The following is a 19,340-nucleotide window of genomic DNA, read 5'->3' on the forward strand; positions in this document are numbered from 1 at the left end:
GTAGAAACACCCAATGCAAAAATTTGAAACAATATAATTAATGTTAAGTATTGTTAAATACAATGTGAACAATGGTTATAATAAAAAAATGTTTCCAGACTAAACCTTCTACAGTAACTAGTTATTGTTTAATGAGAAAAATAGTGTTATCTCTCTAGGATTTATTGCAAAAATCTTACATGGTAAGATGTTTTGTAATACAAAATTGATCTACACATAACAGGCTTCAAAAGTGATATCTTGAACATTTGTTAAATCACTGCTCCCAAAGGTAAAAAGGACCTTTATCTCAGTATCTGACTCAGTATCATTACTCCTGATTAGGCTTGAGGCCTATTATTCTGAAGAATTATGTCGTTATTCCGAAGGTTATTTGGTTATCCGAAAATGAAATAAGCTTCGTAATTCCAAAGATTCGTAAATTCGAAAGTTCAAAAAAAAAAATACATGTATTGATATTCGTTTTTCCGAAAGCGTTATGGTAATCAGAAAATTGACCAAGGAGCTAACTGGAAAAAAAAAATGCTCACCGATATTTTCATGTTCGTATTAACGAACCAGAATAACGAATGTACAAGGAGGTCCTCGCATATTATGATCCCGGGCGGATCTAGGAATTCCGTAACGAAGGGGCGTCTTTACAATGATTTAAAGGGGTCGCACGCACCCCACTTCCATTTTTTTTTATTTCTTTTGTTTTAACAAAACATAAAGGGGGAGAGCCCGGTGCCCCCCTCCCCCACCCCCAACTGGATCCACCACTGTGATCCACAAGTATATTAACACCAGCGGGCTTGGTGTTAAAGCATAGTTCACTTTTTTTAAGCACCTCACTCGGTAGGATTCCCCCCCCCCCCATATCCTCTCCATTCTGTTACCTATTCTATTGTAACAGGTAAACTATTGGCATATTTCTACAGAACAGCATATTTGCACTTGCGCTCTTGTTGTGGTTCTGAACGACCGCGTAGCGCTATTCAGTCTTCGGAGGAACTCCATAGATAAAGCGAACGCGTTGTGGTCCGTTCTGACAAAGAGATAATCGAGTGGTAGGCAAAGAACGAGACTTTTATTAGCAGACGAGATTTCAAAGAAAGCCGTTTTAACTCCACCATGACGTTTCTGCAAGAGGTTTCTCCTCCGCCAATCTCTCCTGCTCTTGAAACTCATGAATCTGGTCCCGTGTGTGCAAACTATACTGTACACTTATTGCTATGGTATTGTGTCTAAAATACTGCATGCTTTTGCTATTCTTATACGGCAATCAAAAGATTGTTCTGCTTGTCAAATTCATTTCAGTTGATTTATTGTCATTGACACTTAAATTTTAGATACATTGTACAAGAAATATCGCGAAGTTCAACAATGTCTCAAGGTTAAGGAAAGCATGGCTGATATCGCAATACGACAGACATAACATTAGTTCTTTATTCATTTTGTGCTTTTAGCCGCTACAGAAATGAATAAGAAAAGGATTATCTTTGTCTAAAAAAATGGTGGTGTCATGTCAATCTATGAAGTTATAACAGCAATAAATCAATGAAAAAGTAATGTTAGACGGCTGCTGATGTCTGGATGAATGATTGAAGATCGAAGCTGTTCAGATGAAGAAAGGGAACCATCCCCCAGTCACTTTTTAGCTTGATTTAACTCTGTGGAAAAAAAAAAAAATGAGCAAACGATAACAATTTTACTGAGTAAACTAATCTCAAAAGAGATGATGACATAATTGTAGTGAATATGGCCTTTTATCTTTTTGTTCCTTTTTCTATCTTAATTTTTAACCCTAATACTCAACCAAATCTCGCTCTATGTCTTGTTCGTTTCTCCCTCTGCATGCATACACATGCACATACACATAGTTGGAAATATTTGAATATAATGTGTATAAGTGTATGTGCAGAAGAAAGAGAGAGAGGGAGAGAGAGAGAGAGAGAGTCGCAAACACCACTGAAATCATCAAAGGATGTAATAAACCTAAGAAGAGTGTTAATGTGGTAAAAAAGGACGTAATCATAGAGTTAGTCAACATTGATTTAATCAAAAACAAGTGTAAGGCAAGGATCCGTTAAATTGATTGACAATTACTTCGTACTAAGTTTTGCAGAAAGTCATACATTGAGGAAAAGATGGAATACAAAGACTATAAGGGAAATAAAGGAGAGTGATATACTTATATGCTTATTTTCTACTTATCTGCAAAATATCTATCATTAATGTAAAAACAGCAATAACATCAACACCAATGGCCTGACTACTGTATGTGTTTCAAATTGAAAATGACTTCTATCTCGGTATCTTGAGTTTATACTATTGTAATTATCATAATTACTATCATTCCCATCATTATGACTTGCACATAAGATCTATGTGAGATGTAAAAGAAATTTCGGTATATATCTCTCAGTCTGTCACGGATAACCTTGGAAATCTTTCAACCAATAATAATTATGGCAACTGGTTTTTTGTTGGCACCATTACTTCACGAGATCTGGATCCCGTTGAAACAACGGTAAAAAGACAATCTGTGATTTCTTGGCTCCAATTAGCTATGCAACAGTGATCAATTCAGTTCACTTCAGTTCAATTCAAATTATTTCAATTCAATTCAATTCAATTCAATTCAATTCAATTCAATTTAGTTTAATTGTCCAATAAAATATGGAAGTTACTTGAAATTTCAGAGTGGCATTGTTTAAAGAGATGATACACACTGTAAAAACATCGGTGTTAGATTTAACACCATGGGTGTTAAATCTAACACCGATCAAACTTCAATAGAGGACCACACCCACAGGTGTAGAAAATGTGTTGTGACGGTGTTAAAAAGTGTTCACCTGGCACTTCGTGGTGTTAATTTGACACTGTGGCTGGTGATATTTTTGACACTGCGCTATATAGAGTTAATTCAATAATGACACCGCATGGTGTTGATTTGATGTTGGTGGTGTTGATTTCAATGGTATAACACCCGTCCAGCTTCAATAGGGGACCACACCAACTGGTGTTACTGTGGTGTAAAGGTATTTACAGATTTTTTTCAAAAATCAAGTACTTTATCGGAAAATTCTTTATCGTCTTGTTGAAGTTCAAAATTAACAAGAAGTGCAGTAACTAAGAAACTATTCAAAAAACAATTTTAAATTTTGAAATGACACCCGGAGGTGTTAATCTAACACCATGAATGAGCACTGGAAATTCAACACCAGCTCGGTGTTTCACATTTAACACCGGACTTTTTGCAGTGCAGTATTGGTGGAGATGAAAATTGGGCTTTTAACTTTTTGCGAGCATAACATTTTCAAGAGGAATTCAAGTTCATTTGATGAAAATCGGGTTTGGAATGACTGAAACATAAAAAAAAAACAAGGTAAAACAAAGCGATCGTAATAAAGCGTGGGATCCACACTTACGAGAATCACTCTGTTTTGGATCTCAGCCATTTCAAAACCACTTTTCATCAAATTAAAGTTGAATTCCTTATGAAATTACATGCTATTTCATATTTGATATTATATTATATAATAATAATAATACATTATCTCACCAAAAATGTTAGAAACTACATGTATACGATCTCTTTAATTCATTCCTATTCAATTCAGTTCAATTTAATCGTCCATTAGAATATGGGAGTCACTTTTGATTTCACAACTACATTGTACTATTACTTGCAAAGTTGTATGATAACAGTTTTATGACTCAGGCCTAGGTTTGAGGTGGCGCTCTACTCGAAGTACAGTGGTACATTGTGGAATTCAGATGTTCGGCACTACGCCAGAAGCCGCCACGGTGTTGGTGACTCGCTCTATACCCACTCATTCTTTTCAGAAGCCTAGAATGCTTTTTGTGGGGAAACGATTGTTAACCGTTGGGGCGTATCCGCACTGATTTCCTTAAACCTACGATGGAATGTGTACACTGGCCAATATTCATTACAACGCTGCCTGCCTGTGCATAATTCTCCCGTACTTTCAAAGGGCATCGAGTTTTAACGCAGTGAGTTAGTTCCCGGACATCATTCTATACTGACGATCGGAGTGAAGTCAAACGCGCATGACAACAATGTAAGTATTGTTTCGTCATTAACTTGATAAGTGTGTGGTAGTAGTGATATCATTGCGCTTCCCTCTTTCATGCCCTGAGTATCGGGCGACGCCTATGGGCTTGGTACCGGTAGGTACTGGTACGTCAGCAAAGTTGGCTGTTTGTACGTATACAGACACAACTATACCTCGAAAAATTGACACCCGTTAACTACACTGTGGCATCGACATAATACTCTATTTTCAAGCCAAAAAAAAAAAAAAAAAAAAAAATGCTATAAGAGCATTTAGGTTAGAACGAAGAAAATTTAGATCAAGCTTATGGGATTTGAATGAACTCTGTAATTCCGGTAACGCACATGTATATTCCTGTAATTGATGTTTTCAATAAATGAACTGACGTACAGTATGGAAATTTACATCAAATCAAAAGAGTTTTGCAAAAGAGTTTTGCAATGGATGTACATGTATAATGAAAACATCTACGTACGAAAAGGAAGCACAGAAATAATGAGGAGGATGTGACTTACTAATACAATATGCAGGCTTTCAAAAACTCTTTACTGTGACTCCATTATGATAGGTAAGGAGAATCTTTAACACATTTTATAGACTGCGTAATCAAAGCTGTATCAAACATTGCAATGTGTTATCGTTTATTATGTACATATTATTAGTTTTTCATCAGATGTGGTCGCCCGGAGACTGTATCATTATCCGTGCATCTATATTTCAAGAGCTTGCTTCCAAAAGGCGCTACATCTATTCAAAAAAAATAATAATAATGATAATAATAAATGGTTGATTTTAGCGCCTTTTGGAAGAAATCTCTTCACTTCTATCATTTTGATACATTATGTATTCCTTCAAATTTGTCTGTTTAGATGTTTGTTTACATACATTGTAATCTTTTGTTTGCGACTGTGTTGTGTGTATCTTTCTTATGAAAATGTATAAAAAATAGTGGATTCTTAGTAATTGTTCTCTCATGGTAAAGAGATTATATCACGTTTATAACATGTATTCATAACAAGAGACAAATCCGTTGGAAATTCTTTGATTTCCTTTTAACTATTAGCTTTTGAAGAGGAGATGCCGTGAGATTTTTGAATTAGACTGCGAGCTTCACCAATAAACTTCAGTTTTCATTATTTGTATACATGTGTTTCTGCGTGGAATTTTAGACGTCTAACATTGCTAGTGGAAAGGTAAGATCTAACCTGAGTTAAGATGTAATGAAATTAAGTGACATCGTGTCGTGTCGGATTGAATACTCAGTAATTCATCTTTCAAGTACGTAATGCTTTCAGCATGCACGAGTACGACTTGGCAGACAAAATTATCTGTGTGACTTTTATGCGTTGTCACGACACGTCTCTTTATGAGAATTTTCACTTCGGTGAATAAAAAAGAGTATCTTTTATCTATCTGGAGAAAATGAATAAGCTGCATTTGACTGCGTCATCTCTTATATTTTAATATAAGAAGATAAATATAAGAATATAAAAAGATAAGATAGAATTATGGAGACATGCTGTTTTCTACATTTCCGGCCATACGTCTTGTCAAGGAGGAGCCTTTGCCTATTAAAAATACAGTACATTGCTAATACATGATGTTTACTTTATACGTGCCTTATGACTTCTTTTAGCCGGGGAAAAATTATTGTACATATCCGTATTTCCGATATTAACTCTTTTGCAACTGAAGATCCCGTACATAATGGCGTATTGTTTCCTGAAAGGTACAGCAATGTTACTCTTTTTTCGACAACTTTCTAAATTATGCTAAAGAAATCGCTGCATGCATTATATTTTTTGTGTATTGCATTGTATAAGCAAGGAGACTCGCCTAGCACATCCTTGGTATAAATCATGTTTACTTGAAGACTTTACCAAGAGACTTGTGTGTCACAGAAATGATTCTGACGTACATTTAATTAATCTTTGACTTCTTTCAAATTACGCTAAATTTTGTATGAAAGCAATATAAATATTTAAGCACAAAACTATAATAATGCAGAAGGGTGGTTTCGGGCAGTTCAGGTACTATATGGGTTAAGTCGTGCTCAATCCGCCTCAGCTACGTACTGTATAATGTAATAGGCGTTGTCTTTTGTTTATTCCCTTTGCGTTATGCATACGGTGAGTCAATAGCGCCATACATTAGGATGATTTCTCGTAGTCGTTTACATACAGACTACATGACACGAGGTCTAACGCATGAGAGAGAGAAGGAAAGAACATTGTAGGGCCTACCGTATATTTCCCAAAATGAAGAATGTCATACAGGGGTTGAAATGTCGCTGATTTCGTATCTCTTTCGCTCCCACTAATTTTTGTTCTTCGGTGTATGTGCATAATGGCACATGAATATAATCACGTCTTAAGATTATAATGTAATACATGTACGAATACACACATACCCCCCCCCTTCCGCACATACACACACACACACACATACATAATTATAAATATTTTTATCGTGATTTATGGAAAAGAAAGAGAGAGAGTGATAGAGTAGAAGGCCACTGATACACAAACCAATGCCTTGTCATTAGTTTAGTAATCTAGAAACAGTCATCAGTCTTTCTCTGTATACTATAGAGTGAAGACGTCACTCTTTATCTATTCAAGGCATAATATACTCACATCCTTCCATGGCCTTGGATTGATGTCTCTCATAGAAATCCTCTTAACACCACAGTCCTACCAGTTTGCGCCATAATGGGTTTTTCTCCCCCCCCCCCTCTCTCTCTCTCTCTATCACACATTCCATTTCCGCATTTTCATCCGTGCAATGAACGCTGAGACCGCTATTCACTCAGACAGAGTAGCAGTATGGGTTTGAGTACCTCAAATATTTACACGCGACTACGAACTGGTCTCGACACTCACGAGAAAAGGAAACAAAAAATCAAACCAGAAAATAAGAGTTTGCGGGAGTTGAACTCTGCCAAAGCTCAAAACAAATATCGCACTTAAAACACGTCTTTTCATTTAACTGTTTATTATCATCAAGTACATCAGAAGCTTTTGTAGCGCAGAAGAATATGTCTATAGGTTTGGTGCATTATAAATTGATATAAGTTATTATCATTATCATCATATAGAATAGAAAATCGTATCTTTGGTCGAACTCGGCATTGCCGAACTGGTGTATAGAAGAGACAAATACAAAATTTGTGACAACTACATATTGTGTATTGTAGCTTTAATAAGCAAACACCCAAGCAGACAATGCGTTCCCCTTGTCGAGGAAATAAAAGAAGCCGATGCTCTTCAGTATAGATGCCAAGAGAAAAAAAAAAAATCTGCGGGTTAAAATAGAAGATTGTTGTATGAATTTGCTCCGTTGTGCATGCATGGACAGCCTCATTGATTTGAAGCTTACATTCCATTCTTTGTGTCAAATTAGCTTCCTTGAAGCTTACATTCCATTCTTTGTGTCAAATTAGCTTCCTTTTGAAACATGTTTCTTTTATTTTTGATATTATGTTATAAGGTGAACAATGTATGTAACCCTATAGTGTGTACATGTGTCGGACACCCACTCTTATATTTTTTTTTCTTTTTTTCCCTTTAAACTCTTTGGCATATTGTATACTATACATGGAATTCTTCAATAAACAGTTTCTTTGTCATCAAACCGCCATCATGCATGATTTGTGTTAAAGGACACCTCCGGGTGCTTTTTTTCAGACTTTTTCATTTAAACAACTAAATCAGTTATACAGACTACAGAGTTTCAGAATTCATAGTGTTTGGGTTGAGGAAGAATGTTTTCAAAATTAATAACAAATTGCAATGAGCAAGGATGATGACATGGCAGCCTCACCATAAGAATGCGTGAGTTGGGACTCAGGGAAGCAGAAAAAAGAAGACACGCATACATTCTGCACAGGTGAACTTGTTAAGCACGTGGTATTGTAATGGAATTACACTGCCACATTTCTGAAATATGTGAGACTCCTATGTCATCAAGACTGTTGAGTCTAATTTGTTTAAGATTTTTCAGAGTATTTTGTTTCTTTGCTCAAGGACCAAAATGAATTCCACAAATCTTCTGGATCTGTCGATTTCTGTACTACACGACGTGATTATGAAAATCGTCTGGAATACAGGTCCTTTTAACTTCCCTACAGCGTACAGTGGGTGGATACACTGTACGTCTCATGTACACTGAACGCAATACAAATACAAACTATTCTTTATATTCATCTTGTGCGGAAGTGAATTGAGCGTGTATCGGGTAAACTGAAATGACGGTCAAAAAAAAAAAAAAACAGACGTGTTTCAGTTATTTGTCAACATCAATACAGACACTCTGACATTTAATCTTCTGAATAATCTTCTGAATTCTTCCAAGTATACGGATCTATCCTTTGTTACATACTATGTCAATTTGAAACCACAGTATTGCACACGTTGTCTAAAATACTTGGCACAAAAAGGACTTCCTTTCAATGTATCTCAATGCTTTAGTCAGGCCCTCTTTACCAATGCCGTAAATTATGGTCCTGTTAACAAGTTTTGTAAACTCTTTGATAGTACCATAAATCGGTAGAAATGGAGTGCATTTAAGGGATGGTACATTATTGGTGGAGATGAGAATTGGGCTTTAAACTTTTTGCGAGAATCCAAGAAAACACATATGATATAGTACAGAGCATACCATTTTTAGAGGAATTCAAAGTTTATTTGATGAAAATCTGGTTTGGAATCTTCCAAAAACAAAGTAAAACAAAACGATCATAATGGACCCACACTTTTTTAGACACTCTTTTTGGATATCTCGGCCATTTCAAAACCAATTTTCATCAAATAAATGTTGAATTCCTCGTAGAATTACGTGCTCCTTCATATTTCATAAGAGGTTTCTCATTATTTCACCAAAAAATGTTAGAAACCTGAAATTAGGTCTCAACCAATACTATACGATCCCTTTAAGAGAAACTAACTCCATCAGCCTTCTTATGTCTATGCTAAGTATAATACGTAATACCGGTGCGAGGTTAGTATTTCATTTCATATGTTTTTGTTTGCTTGTTTGTTCGTTTTAATTTGATGGTCGTCGAATAATCACAAGGGCACTCTGCTGACAATTAGTTTATCTTTTTCAATGTTGGGTGTGGTTTGTTTGCTTGAGGATTAATCTGTTATTCAGGAATGAATACATTCCAATCATCCTTTGTGTTGACTAGTCTAATATTCAACTCTCATTTTTTGACATAATTTCTCATTAATTGATAATCAATTTTTGTAACCTATGTTGACAACTTATGACGTCACGTAATTTCGTGATGCTATTTTCACGAGTCAATGACGTTTGCTAATCGTAGCTAGAGGATAAACGGGTGACTACTGACGTAGGCGATGAACGGAACAACTTGTTGATTATTTGGTCTCTTCTCATATAAGTTTTGTATCCGTAATTCCGCGTCTGGGAGCAAAGAATAGATCAATACACGGCATGATTACAGGCAAAACAAACATCACAATAATTGCGTGGATCTCACAATATCGACTGCAGGTATACACCCAATCGTGGCGCACTGGCGTCGTATAACGCGTCATCAGACAAGCAAAAATGATGAACGCAAGCTGACATAAGCTATACTCGTATTGATATACTCAATTTCGGGGCCGAGCCCCGCAATTTTGTCCGTTTACACTGCCGGGCTCGGTCGCGCTTTTGATTAAAACCTTGCAATATTTTGTCGTAGTGGCGCTCTGCTTGTAAACAAACGCAATTTGGTATAGTCTGGTTTTCAGATTCTTTGCGAACTGGATTCCGGTGCGACGAAATCGCCGTTTGGGCAAAGGCCTTTGCTGAAGGAAAAATCATTTGCAGGACAAAACCATCTTAAACTATACTAGTTTTAGACGTTGAGGGAGTTAATATCCTGAATAGCGAAATAGTACGGGCAAAGGGTTTGGAAGCCAGACTAAATTGGCCGCGCATTTGACCCAGTCTTCGTTTACATTGAGAAAAGGCCGGGCTCGGCCGCGGTTCAGCCGCGGCCGAGACCACCTCCAGAGCATGGCCAAATGCGCGGCCAAAATCATTTGGCCTTTTGGGCGTTTACATTGAAATGAATGCGGGCTCGGCCGCGGCCAAGCCTCGCACTGTAAACGAGGTCATAATCACGAACAAATTGACCAAAAAATACATTTATACACAAACAATATTGTATTCTAAAACATACATTCCTATCATAATAACACAACTTTATCTCATTCTATTTTTCTTCTCTTTGCTTGTTAGAAATCGTTCCTTTTGTCCTCCCTCTCTCTTCTCTCTCTCTCTACTTTCTCCCTACTTCCCTTTCCTTATTCTTAAACACATCTTCTTCCTGTCTTATACATTTCTCCTTACTCAATGACCCCGTTTACAGTGCGAGGCTCGGCCGCGGCTCGGCCGCGGCCGAGCCCACCTTCATTTCAATTTAAACGAGCAAAAGGCCAAATACGAGGCCAAAATTGGCCGCGCATTTGACCACGCTCTGGAGGTGGTCTCGGCCGCGGCTCGGCCCCGGCCGAGCCCGGACTTTTCTCAGTGTAAGCGCAAACTGGGCCAAATGCGCGGCCAATTTTAGTCTGGCTTCCAAACCCTCTGCAAGTACTATTTCCCTCTTCAGGATATTAACCCCCTCAACGTCGAAAACTAGTATAGTTTGAAGGTGGTTTTGTCCTGCAAAGGGTTTTTTCCTTCGGCAAAGGCCTTTGCCCGAACGGCGACATCGTCGCCACGGAATTCAGTTGGCATAGGGTCTGAAAACCAGACAATAGCAAATTGCGTTTGTTTACAAGCAGAGCGCCACTACGACAAAATATTGAATGGTTTGAATCAAAAGCGCGGCCGAGCCCGGCAATGTAAACGGACAAAATTGCCGGGCTCGGCCCCGAAATTGAGGCTGGGCTCGGCCCAGCCCCGCACTGTAAACGGGGTCAATGGGCCGAATGCATAAAACAAGCAATTGCTTGTAAGCAATTGCTTCAAGCAAAAGCACAAGCTCGTCTAGTAAAAGGTGTAGCTCAAGCAATTATTGCTTAAATACATATGCATAATCTTTTGCTTGTGCACATACCTTTTGCTTGCATTCAGCAAGCAATTGCTTAGGGTTCGAACAATAGCGTCACGCTTGTGCGAACACAAGAACAAAGGCGAGTGTGGCAGCATGCATTTGAAAGGGCATGTGTGTGCGGAAACATTTCCTGACATAGCAGAAGAGCTATGAAATGACACTCATAAATGCACACACAGACGCACACACACACAACTATACACACACTCGTATTACTGGCTGATTCCCACCACTGCTTACAATAGCCCGCATCTGCCAGATCGCACGTGGAGAGACGTCTCCTTGCTCTCCACCGAAGTGAGCCATCCTACCTGTTTTTCATCAAATTTTGCGTGCTAACCACTGGACATTCCCGCTGTTGAAATGAAAAATTTCTTACTCTACTTAAGAGTAATTCCTTGTAGATTTATACCACTCCTTCACAATTGTTGTCTTTCTTCCATGAATATGAAAATGATACTTAAAAGGGAACGTCCCAGATAAGCAAAAGCTCAAGCTCATTTTGCAGAGCTTGGAAAATCGTAAGCAATTGCTAGCAAGAACTAGCAAAAGGTATGTTTTATGCATACGTTTTTAAGCAAATGCTTGGTTTCTAAGCAATTGCTTGCGGACAGCAAGCAATTGCTTGTACTTGCTAGCAAGATCTTCTGCTCGCAAGCAATTGCTTGTTTTTATGCATACGGATTCGAGTAAAAGGCCAGCACAAGCAATTGCTAGCGTTTATGCATCCGGCCCAATAACTCATTAGTTCATTTAACAAGGTATCAATTTCTTCTCCAAAAACTCCACTTTAACCTTCTCATTGAAAATAACAAGAGTCCATTAACAATACCAAATCATATAACATCAAAATAATCATATTTAACTGACATCATACATCAACAATAAACTGAATTAATCTCATTTTTTCCTTAAATCTAAACACACACAATACTGATGTTATCAATGAATATACAAACATCCTGTCTAGAATCATCAAGTGTCATACATTGTATATTCATGATAAATCGGACCCCAAATACATGTACTCTTTTTTTTTTCACATTGTAAGTAAAGCTCTGACATTCCACATGGGTTCTACACGTGCGTTATATTAGGGTGTTACAAAAAACATTTCCCACTTTTGATCCTGAATAGTTCAAAAACTATACATCAAATAACACTGACAATTTTTTTTCTTTTTTTTTAATGACAGCGTAATTCAGTTTCTTGAAATTAAACATTAATTTTTCAGTTAGGTTTCAGATTTTGCTCTATTTTCAACCCTCTGTACAAACTTTAACTTTGCAAAGATGGGCGTGTGTAGTTGACACCAAGACAATGGTCCTGGGCAATGACCAGGATTTGAAAGCTCATTATTTATTCATGAAGAATGCCACTATCACAGCTAGTCTTTATTCATTCTGAAATGTGGTGTATGCAAGCACATGGAAGCATGTGCTTACTTTTTTCATGTGCATGCATTTTACTCATTGCTAGGAATTCAGACTATCAGTGCCCGGGGCAATCCATCATAAGCATCCATGTGCCTTGGAGCAGGTCCAGGTCCATTGTTCAGGGCCATTGTAAGTGCACACTCACATACACATCATTAGTTCCTGTGTAAAGTTCATGTTTTGTACAGAGGGTTCAAATTTGACCAAAATCTGGAACCTAGCTTTGAAATTTATCATGGATTTCATGAAATTGGTATTGGTCTTCATATTCAAATCACCTCCAACTAAATTGTACACTATTCAGCAATTTCTCATACCAATAACAGTTTTATCTGATATATAGTTCTCGAGCTATAAAGCACTAAAAGTGGGAAATCAAGTAGATGGCATAAGAGGAAAAAAATTAGGTATTTTAGAAAAGGCCAGGATGTATATAGGGTTTCATTTTTCATTCTGCGAACCGTAGCATGGAACAGATTTTCTTATTGTTTTCTTTCTTAACATGTCCTCGGGTGCCAATTGCGAAAGTTTTTGAATTTTTTTCTTTTTCTTTTTAATCAACCTCTTTGTGATCAACAATCAACAACCATCAACAATCAACAATCTATTCCTTACTAAATGGTTCTGTTTTTATCAAAATACCTTGACTCAAAACATTTAAATGTTCTTAGTGTCTCTTCAAGGAAGTCCACAGTAGATTTTACACCATCAGTGCACAGGGTTTTTGAAGAGCCATAAGGAATAAACAAGTATCACATCAATTCATTCATTTACTCAGGCAGTCAAAATATTCATCTATCCATATGTACGTTTATCTTCATTCATTCGTGTATTGATTGATTGATTCATTCTGTTCTCTCATGCCATCTCAAGTGTATTACTATAGGGTTTTTAAGGTCTCTGTTGCCTTATTTTCATATTGGAAGTTACATTAGTACTTCACCTATCCCGTTCCATACTGAATTCTGAAATGCCCATAGACTTTAGCATGCAGGTCACGAGGTTCCTGTACAGAATGGGCTATCACAATGAGTATAGTAACATTTCTCAGCTGTAAGATTATTTCTTTTTATCATCATTTGCTCTAGTTCTTTTAGTGCAGGTCAGAGCCACAGAAGCAAGTATCCAGCCATCTTTACCAAGTTTGATGACGTCAGTCTGTTACCATCATGGAGGTCCATCTCGGAGCATGCGCACTAGTCATTGCCTTTTTCTGCATCTTCTTTGGCCTGACAGAAGTCGGACTATGGGTGGCGTGCTATTTTGAGTGCACTGACGGGAAAGATGTCGACTTTAACTACTTTGCCGCCATCTGGACGGGTGCTCTGGTGAGGACAACATTGATATTGATTATTGATTGATTGATGAGGGAGTGAGTGAGTGCTTGGATTGATCGATGGAAAGATGGATCAATTGATAGATCGATGTAAATGGATTGATTGCGTGATTCTCTATTTAATAGGTATATTGAATTAAAAAAAAAAACAAACATGTACAATGACCTGAGTGTGTAATACATTATAAGATAAAAACATAATCCAATTGATGATTGAATCACATTCGTAACGTAGTTTTTTTTTTCACAATCTATTAGTAGCAATTGGATCTTATAATACTAATTGTGATACTGCAGGGATTGACAAGTGACAGATATTCAGCATAACCTACAACACAAAGGGCGCTATGACACAGTGGACAAGACTCTAGACTCCCGATAAGAGGACACGAGCTCGAGTCCCGTCCAGTGCTCAGGTCCTTGGAAAAGATCTTTGTACCCCCACCATGTCCCTCTCGACCAAGGTGTATGAATTGGGTACCTGGCAGCGCTAGGGTAATAATAATGGCAGTATCCCCTGGTAGAGCAGTTACAACACTGAAGCGTTAGGCTATCCTACATGTAGGTAAATAAGACCTTATTATTATTATTATTATTATTATGATTATTATGATTATTATTATTATTATTATTATTATTATTATTATTATTATTATTATTATTATCAGACATAGTGAATTTACGACACTCTGATCCTGAGTTACGATGTCATGTTACGTCCTTCTTGCAGGCATTCGCCATCGGCTTCATGATCATCGTTCTCGTTTGCGTCAAGTTTAAAGCACTCGTGAGTAATCATGGCAACACTTTCAGGTTCTGATACCCGTAGGTGAAGACGCTTATAGTAATGCGTATTATTTTTTTTTATTCATTATTAAATGTTATATTGATTTAGAGTGTTTTCTAAACGAATGACCTGACGTTGGTGTCTCAGAATAATGTGTCACTCGGGGGTTTCCACCATGGTACATAAAGAGTTAAGGGGGAGGGGGGTTATAAAATATTCCAGAATGCCGATCGGATGAGGAAATAGACTTTAGAGATTTGTTAATTCTTGTTCTGTTCTCCAAACAGAATGGCATATCCCCTTACACCTTGTACACTGTTGTTTTGATGATATTATTTTCAATTACAAGTAGTGACTATACACACAGCAAGCACAATCAGGGGAGGGCTAGGGACACAGAACAAAGAAAACAAAAAGAATGGGTTGGAAGTCATATGGGCGAGGAGCCCAACAAGTAAAGGGAGGGATTAATTCTGGAAGGTGGACAGACAAAATGCAGAGGTGAGTGACTGATGATCCCAAGAATCATACTTGTTGGGCTCCTTGCCCATGACTTCCAGTCCGTCCCTTTTGATTTCTTTGTTCTGTGTCCCTAGCCCTCCCTTGACTTTGCTTCTAGTGTGTAGTCCTTATTGTGATTGCTGTCCCTGCCTGCCTGTTTGTCATTTTGCCTCTGACGAAGGATCTGCTAGGGTGCACGTCACGAGACCGACACCCACGAGTCATACAACCCATGAGTTATACAGCTCACGATTCATACGGTCCATTAGTTCGACATTAAGCTAAAAAGGCCCACGAGACCAATACATTAAGCCCCGTGTTGTATCTGTCGAACTTGTGGGCTGTTTTTACCGTAGTGTAGAACGCATCGGTTGTATGACTCGTGAGCTGTATGACACATGGGCCTGTTTTCAATGTCGAACTCGTGGGCTGTATGACTCATGGGTGTCGGTCTAGTGGGATGACCCCCTTCTGCTAGGATTACTCAGGCCCATTTTGACTTAATTACCGTGGATTGTGAATCAATGTCACGTCTTGGTCACTATGAAACACGATTTGATCGATTTTCTCCCCGTCCTCTTGCAGCTATGTATTAAAAATCAACAGGATGTGCGTTATCCTCTGGTGAACATTATACAATGTATTAAAAATGAACATAAATATGTACACGTACACAGCTCGGGTTAATATTAAAGGTTTCAATAACTGACTTTGAAAGTTGTACAAGCTTTCTTTCAAAAGCGGCACTTTTACATTTTGATTTCAGACTCCTGCTAGCTGTAATGTTTTATTTTGTCACAAGTGAACTTATCATAACTTTGATTCCTCCATCTATTTTTTTTTGTGTGTGTGACAGCAACCACAAAACTTGACCTGTGAAAGAAGGAAGAAAGATATATTAGATAATCAAAATAATAACTGATGTTTAAACATAACTCACGAATGTTTTTGTACGATTTGATATCAAAGTAATTAACCTCTTTATGTGCACGTTTCTCTTAGGGTAACAACATTGCCCTAATAGGAATTCGGCGTGCTTGTATGACAATGTAGGTATAAATCAGCTGATTTGGACTTGTAACAGGAGTTGCAGCAGGACTTGTAACCATCGTATAAATTGGACACGAGTGTGTCCTGTCTATGGAGGTGCAGTGCCGTGCACTGTGGAGGTGTACTAAAGCACGCCCTCTGTTGTCTCCTCACAGGGTACATTGATCGTTGGGCTGACGTTCATCCTGGTGCCGTGTGAGATTATCTGCGCATGTCTTTACGCATATCGCGCGTATCTAGCCCGCCCACCAGCCGACGAAGCAGGCCAGGAGTTCGTTGTAATCTACTTCAGTGTAATTATTTACAGGTAGGCTCACACACTTCGATCTATTCATATTATAGTCTTCCTTCTCCTTCTTAGCGACCGTAAATCTCTAATTTATATTTAATATAAAGTGTGTTATTGTTATTTTTATCTGACATTTTCAGGCAGCTGAAAAATGACACTGCATAAGTTGGATTTTCACAGCAAATGCCTGAAGGCATTAAAGAACCCTGGCACGATGAGTATTGTGACTTCAACTGCTTTTACTTTACATTTCTTGAAAAAAAAAAATATATGAAGAGTTTGTTCGCAAAAACCGATGTCCAAAATTGTCAAATGGAGATATTTGCGGTTAAAGGTGAAGAAAAATAAAGAGAATAATAAGAAAATTTTTGCTTCTTTTGACCATAACTTCAAAAATGTACCTTTATATGTAGTGATCAATATATCATTTAAAAGGTATTATTTTGTACTTAATGACAGAGACCGTACTTCAAAATCTTCAAAAATGGACCAATCGGTTTTTGCAAACAAACTCTTCATATATATATTTGATCAAGTCCACAGTTGGGAAATGTCAATTTCTTCCTTCAGTTTTTAAGAATGTGCATCAAAATGATTATTTTCATTGGTAATAGAAGATTAAGGTTAGATTAGTTTTAAGGATATGGATTTTTTTAAATCAATTTTGAAAGGGTGGTATACAAACAACTTACTCTGAAGGCAAAAGAGACGATAATTTGATAATAATAAATATACACCTTACTTTCTTCCTATTGCTTACCGATGCCAGTGCCATGGCGGTCTGTGGGTTCGTCCTATTCCTCTTCACCATCTTCTGGAATTGCTACTACTGTTGCCTAGCAACGCCATTTGAAGACTACGAGGAGGAGATGAAGGATGAGTGGGAGGAGGAACAGGTGATTAGTTGATTGCTTCACCTTTCTTTATAAAGGGATTTCAAGGAAGGGGAAAGAGACGGTCTGGTGAGAGAGGCACAGCGGAATCTCGTTATAACGAGGTCGATCATAGGGTGATTCCTGTTATAACGAGAGAAATTTTCAGAGCCCTGCTTTATGAATAAATATGAGCGATTATGAAGTTGATTTCTGCAATAAGTCTATGGCAGCCTGTGCGTTAAGGACATTTAAAATCGAATATATTTTTTGATAAAACAGGGCACAAGTCCCATTCCTTGTGTATATTTGTTTGTTATCCCTGACATAACGAGATATCCGAAATAGCGAGGCAATTATTTCAGAGGGCCCAAGCTTTCTTTGTAACGAGGTTCCACTCTTGTATCCCATCTATCTGATTTGGTCTCCTGGTCCTTCAGCCTTATGCTTATCATCTCGAAGTGCGACATAATAATTATGTCAGGTATGCGAACATACATCTTAAGAAAGACTGATATCCATTATGGACCGCTTTGATTGCACAATTTTAAAACCCAGTCATTTTTATTTCTATTCTGCAGATGAAGGGGCAAAATGGCGTATCTGCTCAAGATAACCGGTTCGTGGATAACCCTATCGTTGAGGATGACTACAGGCAGGATTATCCGACCACTCAATATTTTGAACAGACGCGTCACAATCGACCCGTTGAAAACGGTCACGTTCGGTTCCCGGATTCCACGGATAAGCGACGTCATACCGCAATGCCGCAGAATAACCGTTATCCAGACCAGCGTGGGGCACCGGATGACCGCCAGGCACGCCGCCCACAGTCACCCCCTATTCGTGATGACTATCCGTATCCGGAGGCTTTTAACAGAGAATCAGCTCCTGAGCACACGAACCGGAGGACCCCTCAGGACATTCAACGAATGCCTATTCAAGACATGGCAGCAAACGACCAATCACGAAACAGATACGACAATGCCCAAGGTCGTGTGAACGTGGGCTACGAACCAGACGAATTTGGGCGGCCAAGAAGCAATTACCCGTACAGTTACCTATATGACGGAACACGTGGGGCAACCTACGACCGTGCCAGAGAGAACTATGACCACTACGATCCCACCTATCGACCTGCTGATTATCGACAAGAAGATTTCCGAGGGTTTCCGAACCAGCACGGTTCCCTCCCGAATGGCTCCGCCGAGTACAGCCGAAGTAATCTCGATGAAAGTCGACGCCATGTTAACCGCCCAAATCGCAACGGCCGTCAAGAAGTGCCAGCCGTGTCTGGAGGAAATTCAAACTACGTCGATCGTCGCGACGACGGGAGATCGCATATCTACCGACCACGTCCCGAAAACTTCCGAGGAAAACCGCAGAAACCCGAGTACATGCAGTATCATCAACATCTGCAGCGAGGGGCAGAGGTTCCTGAAGATGTCTACCTTGGTGGAGACACGTCGAGATATGGAGCTTATAGAGGGGCGCCCCCTGCCAACTCTTATTTTTAAAGTAGTTGCCATGACAACGCTTCCTTCGTAAATGAAAAAAAAAAGAAAACAAAATTGCTGCATCATGAAAAAACACACAGTTTTGATGCCGTCACGAACTGGCGATATGTTTGACAAAGTCATCATGCTTAGGAGAATAAGATTGAAGGATTTCGAAGTTGTTGATAATAAGAACTGGATTTCTTGGGTTCCTTTCATAATTATTATCCATAATTCCTTCTGCATCCATCATAAGTGTGTTTATCATGGGATGAAAAAAATAGAATTCATGATAACGTTAAACGGTAGCTTAGTCGTTAAGTGCGATTTGCAGGTGTATGTTTGTAAAATAGCACACGATACTCTCTGTCAAGTTGACATTTTCCAAGTAATATTCACTATGTATCGCATGAGGCTGAAAACGCCCATATCATTCTGGT

General features: G+C 38.4%; 1 protein-coding gene across 1 annotated transcript; it reads left to right on the forward strand.

The window, feature by feature from the left end:
- The first annotated feature begins 13,696 nt into the window (after positions 1-13,696).
- LOC140226474 (uncharacterized) lies at positions 13,697-18,969 on the forward strand. Its single transcript, XM_072306939.1, has 5 exons — positions 13,697-13,897; positions 14,636-14,692; positions 16,399-16,550; positions 17,302-17,428; positions 17,986-18,969. Exons 1-5 carry the CDS (start codon positions 13,739-13,741, stop codon positions 18,919-18,921), a joined length of 1,431 nt encoding a protein of 476 aa, XP_072163040.1. The 5' UTR covers positions 13,697-13,738; the 3' UTR covers positions 18,922-18,969.
- The last annotated feature ends 371 nt before the right edge of the window (positions 18,970-19,340 follow it).

Source organism: Diadema setosum, chromosome 3 (genome assembly GCF_964275005.1).
Source record: "Diadema setosum chromosome 3, eeDiaSeto1, whole genome shotgun sequence".
NCBI lineage: Eukaryota > Metazoa > Echinodermata > Echinoidea > Diadematoida > Diadematidae > Diadema > Diadema setosum.